General features: G+C 53.1%; 1 protein-coding gene across 1 annotated transcript in view; it reads left to right on the top strand.

Moving 5' to 3' along the window:
- The window catches only part of OTUD7B (OTU deubiquitinase 7B), a gene marked incomplete at its 3' end in the record, with an annotated part of 22,302 nt that overhangs the window by 12,438 nt on the left and 3,102 nt on the right, over window positions 1-6,762 (top strand). Inside the window, exons 5-9 of the mRNA XM_026863923.1 lie at window positions 1,430-1,531; window positions 2,324-2,451; window positions 4,548-4,660; window positions 5,319-5,446; window positions 6,078-6,231. Coding sequence (XP_026719724.1) covers window positions 1,430-1,531; window positions 2,324-2,451; window positions 4,548-4,660; window positions 5,319-5,446; window positions 6,078-6,231 — 625 coding nt within the window. The remainder of the gene's footprint in view (window positions 1-1,429; window positions 1,532-2,323; window positions 2,452-4,547; window positions 4,661-5,318; window positions 5,447-6,077; window positions 6,232-6,762) is intronic.

Genomic DNA, 6,762 nt, shown 5'->3' with positions numbered 1-6,762 from the left:
AAAAAAAAAAAAAAAAAAAAAAAAAAAAAAGGCAACTCGGCGCCGCCTACGGTAGCGTTGCATCTCGGTTGGCTTTTGGGAGACGCTGTTTTTGCTGCTCGGTTCGTTCCTCTGGCCCGGTGCCACTTGGCACAGGCTCGTGCCTTGGCCGTGCCAGGAGCTATATCGAGTGAAAATCGGCAGCTTTTCCGAGCGGAGCTATTGTCCCGAGGCCGGCTACGCAACGCTTCCCCGCTCCGACGGGTTCCTCTCCCGACGCCGAGAAAAGAAATTACTCGCCTGGCGCTGCGGTTCGCTCCGTTTTTTATGTTTTCCTGTGTTTATCCGTGTTTAAAACCAACTTTTCTTCTGTATTTAGCTCCTCTGCAGCTGCCGTTGCTGAGGTGGCGCAAACAATTTTGAGAAATCTTGTGTTTGAGAGCCGGGCTCCGTGGCAGGGCCTGTGCTCAGGAGCAGAATTCTGTCAGAAATACGAATAAAAGGGCAGCTTCTCTGCGAGAACAATTTAAACTTATTGGAAACCCCAACAGCATCCGCCAGCCAAAAAAAAATCCCACCTCTTGCACAGGATCTTGCTAAAAAAAAAACAAAAAAACAAAAAAAAACTACCGGAAAAACTCGCAGCCAAGGGAGGTTTTGAGGGCACGGAGGAGCGAGACGCAGGCTGGGCTGTAAGTTCAAAGTCCTTGGTAAATGTTTAACCTCCAGTCGCGCTGTACTTGACTGCAGCGCCTATGTTAATTTTTTTTATTTTTATTTTTTTTTCCCCCGCCCCCCCCTCCAGCTTCTATTTTTAGATGCTCTTGACTTGCGTTACTACAGGTGCCTTATATCACCAAAAAGCCGCTCTTTTTACGCGGCGTGAAGCGCCGTCGGTTTGTGGTTTCGTCGGTAAAGCTGCTGGGATCAGCAGAAGTCCCTCAGCGTTGCGCCTAAACCAGCGAGCGGGGAGCAAACGACCGTCGCGCGAGGGTTTAAATAGGAGCGATTTGGTCGTGAGAAGGCACAAAAAGGGGTTGTTCACTGTTGTCGTGACAGGGACCCATCAGCCTGATGGGTTTTGGGGGTTTTGAAGTAAGTAGGGGTGAGGGAGAAGGCTGCTCTGGGTCGAAGTCCTGGCTGGGCCGGCTCCTATTTCTAATTAATTCTAATTTGTGCGGCCTTAAGTTCAGCCTGGCTGTTTCCTTGCATCCCCAGGAATTTTTGCCACTCCAGTCTCTCCTTTTTGTTGCTTTATTAGTCTTGACTCCTCCTTTTATCCAGCCAGAGGGGGGGAGTCTCTAACTGCTCATCCCTTGGAGGGGATGAGAGGAACCCCCAACAAATCAAGCAGGTTTCCATCCTCCTCGGTGTGTTTTGAGGGGACAAACACACCAGTCTCGCGTTGTGTAGCGGACCCCGTTTTCACTCTCTCAAATCCCTCCCCCAGGTCGTCTGAACTGGTGGGCGAACGTGGACCCCAGCTGCCAGAGGCTGCTCCCCCTGGCCACCACCGGCGACGGCAACTGCCTGCTCCACGCCGCCTCCCTGGGTAAGAGCTCCACTTAACGCCCCCTCCCAAAGCCAAATAACGCACCGGTTCGCTTCAGACCCAGTAACGTGCCCCGTGCTGGTGCCACCTCCCGGGCCCAGCCTTTCCCACCACCGCGGCAGGAGGCGTGCGGGCGGCCGCAGCGCTCGGGCTCTGCGGGGCAGGAAGGGCTGGAAGGAAGGAGGCTGCCAGTAGCTCCCGTACTTCTGAAATCCCTTCTTCCCTTCCATTTGGCAAATTTCCCCGTTTCTGAAGGAAACGTAAAATAACGGCACCACTCCTTCCCTCCTCTTGAAGTGCCGAAAGCCCAGATTTGACTTCGTCTTGTCAAGCGTGACCGGAGCAAATCCTCTGAAGTTTCCAGGCTTTTAAACGAGCAGGGCTGCGCATTTCCTTCGTGTTGGTGCTTCACGCACAACAAAACCACGCTCTCGTTTAACCCAATCTCATTTTCCTATCAGACCTTGACGTGTGTGATTTCTATTTTTTTTTTTTTTTTTTTTTTTTTTTTTTTTTTTTTTTTTTTTTTTTTTTTTGTGAACGAATATTTGTGAGATGCTTCAGAGTTGAAAGCAGAGGTGGCGGCAGCTCCGTTTTAGCCGCGCAGAAACTCACTGCGGGTAGAAAATGTAGGCTTTGAACCCGGAATTGTAACGTTTTGAGGGAGGAGCTTGCGTTTCTCTGCCTCTGTTTCCCCCCCTTGCCCTGGTTTGTGGCAGGTTGTGGGACCTCAGTGACTCAAGGAAGCGATGCTGACCCTCTGCCGCTGTTTCTTTCCCCCGCCCCGTGCAGGTATGTGGGGTTTCCACGACCGAGATCTCATGCTTCGCAAATCCCTTTACACCCTGATGGATAAAGGGGTGGAAAGGGAAGCCCTGAAGCGAAGGTGGCGTTGGCAGCAGACGCAGCAGAACAAGGAGGTAAGGACCAGGCTGAAAACCGTCCTCTCTGCGGCTGGGTCAAATACCCCGTGGCTCTGGGAGATGCTTCTGGTTGTGATAAAGTTTGACTTGACTTTTGGGCAACCCCCCTGGCTTGTGGTACTTGGTTAGACCGTGATGAGATCTAAACTGTGGCAAAATTCCCTTTTATCCCAAGGTAGGAAAAGTCTTTATTAGAAGCGTGTTAATGCCCAATGCTGATGGCAGGGGGGAAAAAATAAAAAAACAAAACAAGTCACCGTCAGGCATTTGGGATCCAGCAGGACGCGATGGCCTTGCTGGGCTCTTCAGAGCGTGGCACAAACTCTGCCTACCAAAAAAAGAAGACTCGTGAACTTGCCACGATAAAGGAGCTTTTTCGAAGCGATGAAACGGGGGGGGGACCCCCCCACCGCAGAAGCGGGGACGTGGCTTTGTCAAGGTGGAACGTTACCGAACGGCCTCACGTGGTGAGAGTCACCCCGCGGCCTTGTGAGCGGGGTGAACTCCCGTTTCCACCTGCTGCCGAGGGATGATGTTTCCTTTTTATTTTTATTATATCCTCCAGCTTCCTTTTTATTTTTAGAAGGGCACGGCAATTCGTATCTTGACGGTTTGGGGGAAAAAAAAAAAAAAAAAAAAAAGCACGTATCGCCCTGTTTGAAGCGGAGTCGTTAATGAATAATCGCAGGGGGTTTTACTGCTATTAAAAGCACGTTTTTAGGCATCTCTCTAAATCCGGAATGAGCTGCCAGCGGAGAGCTTGCGGGTTTTTAGAAGAGTTTGCAACCGCTTGGGGGGGGTGTAGGGTGTGGTGCTGTCGTGCCCTGGTCGTTGGCCTCTGCGTGAGCTGAAGGGCCGGGGGGTCCGGGGAGGGGGGATGCAGGTGATGCAGCAGCCTGGAACTTGAGCGGTTGCCTGGAAGTCGAGGATCCTGAGCTCCTCCCTCCCCAGTAAGCTCCGACAGGAGCAGCCCGGGGTGCTGGATGCCGCTCGGCGTTTCGCAACCCGCTCTGGGGGTGAAATTCTCCTCCCCGCGCTTTGCTTCACGAGCCTTAAATCGACGATGAAAGAATTCGCCTCGACGACGTAAGCGGGGAGCGGAGAAGCTCAGTTAACGCTGCGGGGAGCAGAGCGGGGGCCCTCGGTTCCCTCTTGGTGCGCGGCTTGAAGGTTTTCTTGGCAGCTTGGGGGGTTTAGGATGTTGTGTTTGGATGCTGGAGCTCCGGTTGTGGAGCCGGGGAAAGGAGGAGGAAGAGGAGGGTAAAGCTGCTGCCCTTCCCGTTGCATTTCTCAGCTTATGACCTTAAACGCAGCGGGCTCAAGTGTGACCTTTTGCAGAGTTTTGTGTTTTTTAAGGTATTTCTGCCCTTCCGTGGGGCGGACGTGGCTTCTGGTACCCATCAACCCCGGGGTTGTGCTGGAAGCTGTTGGAGAAGCTTCAGCCTTGGGGAGGAGAGGCGTAACCCTTGAATTTCATCCTCCCCGCAGGCTTTATAAAGTCGGGGGGTCGTACTCAGGGCAGCGTGTTCTGTAGGTGCAGGGGGGTAGGGGGCAGCTTTTTGAGGAGGGGGCTGTGCCCTTGCAGCCACAGAACAGGCAGCTCGCAATCCCCCTGTAAGGGAAGGGGAGGAAGATGTAGCACGGCCGTGGGTTGAAATAGCAAAGCAACTCTTGAATTGAATATTTATAGACCTTACGGTGTCTTCTGTGGGGTGGGTTTCTTTTTTTTCTTGAAGGAAAATCAGTTCTGTATTTTAGCCAGTCCAATGATCTGTCCCACCGTCTCCTGTCGATAGGTTTTGTCATCTTTAAGCCTGGAAGGATTTAGTGTAAGAATAAAGGTTTCCTCTCATTCCGTGGGTTGAAATGTTTACTTCCCCCCTGCTAAAAAGACAAAACTTTTGTTTCGGGCCGATTATCTCCCCAGCTGGCTCGAGAACACAGGGTTTGGTGGGTTTTTTTTTTGCATAACATAGTGTTTATTTTTGCATAAATCCATAGAGGCAAGTTGTGGCTGTGTGTATAAATCTGTGCTGCGGAAACTGGAAAATACTTACTTTTTTTGGGCGGATTTTTCTTTTGCCTTTTCCCAGTCTGGTCTCGTTTACACCGAAGAGGAGTGGCAGAAGGAGTGGAACGAGCTGATCAAGCTGGCGTCCAGCGAGCCGCGCGTGCACTACGGCACCAACGGCGGCGGCTGCGGAGGGTACGTGGAGGGGCAGAACGGAAAAATAATAAAACCGGCTAGATGTGGAAACGGAGCAGCTCTCCCTTTGCTGGAGGGCTCGGGGAGGTTCTCGAGGAGAAAGGACAAGGCTGGGGGTTTGCTGCTCTGGGCCGGAGATTTGGGTTTTTTAAGGGGAAGGGTGAAGGATCGTGAAGAACGACGTGAGCTCCGTAAAGTGTCCCAGGAAGGGGTTTAAATGCCGCACGAGGCTTTTGTTTTGGGGGGGGGTGACGCTGAACAGAAAACTAAACTCTCGTGGTTCATCGTGTTGGTGGCTCTGAAGTGAGAGTAGTAAGCAAAAGCTGAGGATTTCTGCAGCACTCGCTCTGTACTTCAAGGGCGCTTGATCGCCGCGGCCATCCCCAGCAACCGCTGCTTCGGAGGCTCTTTAGAGACACCCAGAAGAGCTGGGCAGCAGCATGGCACTGCCTGCCTACCAACCCTTGTATCTTAAAATCGGCCAGTTTGGGGGGGAACCTCCATCTAAAAATCTCAAATCAGAGCCGAGGTCAAACTTGGAACGCCTTAAATACGACGCGCCTCCACGTGGATGCCTACAAAGGCTTCGTCCTGTGTTTACAAGCGATGGTTAAATACTCAAGGGGTGAAAATGAATTTCTTCCTTGCTGCTTCCAAGTGTTGAAAGCTCCGAAGAGCCGGTCTACGAGAGCCTGGAGGAGTTCCACGTGTTCGTCCTCGCCCACGTCTTGAAGAGACCCATAGTGGTGGTGGCAGACACGATGCTGCGGGACTCGGGGGGAGAAGGTAAGAATTCCCCTTTGTTTCACGAAGTCTTTACGAAGGACGCGCGCTCAGGCTGCGTCATTTCCTCTCTACCACGCGTTTTCCCGGGGTGTTTTTGCTCGGGGAAGCCGGGTTTTGAATCGGAACAGAGCGTGGGGCGCGTTGACCCAGTGCAGGGTGCCGTGGGGGATTCCCACGGAGGGTACGTGCACCACGGTCTGATATTTTGCCATTTCTAAGAGCATCTGCCTGAGGAGGGGGGGGGGGGCTCTTTTTCCCCCTCACGTGATGGGAAATTCCGTTGCCCTGCGTGTCGTATTTTCCACTAGCAGACATAATTTCCTGTCAGAAAAGACGAATCGGTTGCCATCATTCTGTGTGCACAGTTCAAGTTGTCTTGTGGAGGAGTAAAAAGTGGTGGTTTTTTTTTTTTTTATAGAAAATACAAATTCCTTTTGCAACTGTGTTCCTCCCAAGGTAGCACAGATGTCTGTTTTGGTTTGTGGGTTTTTTTTAGTGTCCCTCGAGCTGATAGATAATTGCAGGTGAAACCCTAAATGAAGCAAACAGCTTGTTCTGGAGCAGTTTCAGTACAAACAACTCTGAACTCTTTCATCTGTTATGAAAACCAACTGCCCTGATTTCTTTCCAGCCTTTGCCCCAATTCCCTTTGGAGGGATCTATCTTCCCCTGGAAGTCCCAGCCAACAAATGCCATCGCTCTCCGTTGGTACTGGCTTACGACCAAGCCCATTTTTCTGCCCTGGTATCCATGGAGCAGAAGGAACCCGCAAAAGATCAAGGTAGGTGAAAAGCTGGGACGTGAGCCACCTACGAGCCCCGTGTGCGGGGCTGCACCCAGAGCAGGGTGGGCACAGGGCCGGGGGGGGATTCTCCCCCTCTGCTCCGCTCTCTGAGACCCCCCTGCAGGGCTGGGCCCAGCTCTGGGGCACCAACAGCAGAAGGACACGGACCTGCTCCAGCGGGGCCAGAGGAGGCCACGGAGATGCTGGGGGGGGCTGGAGCCCCCCCTGTGAGGACAGGCTGGGAGAGTTGGGGGGTTCAGCTGGAGGAGAGAAGGCTGCGGGGAGACCTTAGAGCGGCCCCCCAGGGCTGAAAGGGGCTGCGGGAAAGGGGGGGGGGACTTGTCATCAGGGGACAGGGGTTTAACCTGAGAGAGGGGAGATTTAGGTGAGATCTAAGGCAGAAATTCTCCCCTGGGAGGGGGGCGAGGCCCTGGCACGGGCTGCCCCCTCCCTGGAAGGGTTCAAGGCCGCGTTGGACGGGGCTTTGGGCAACCTGGGCTGGGGGAAGGTGGCCCTGCCCGGGGCAGGGGGG

The sequence above is a fragment of the Athene cunicularia genome (assembly GCF_003259725.1).
Source record: "Athene cunicularia isolate RWA chromosome 25 unlocalized genomic scaffold, athCun1 chr25_part1, whole genome shotgun sequence".
Classification (NCBI taxonomy): Eukaryota; Metazoa; Chordata; class Aves; order Strigiformes; family Strigidae; genus Athene; species Athene cunicularia.
This window is presented reverse-complemented; position numbering and strand designations above follow the sequence as displayed.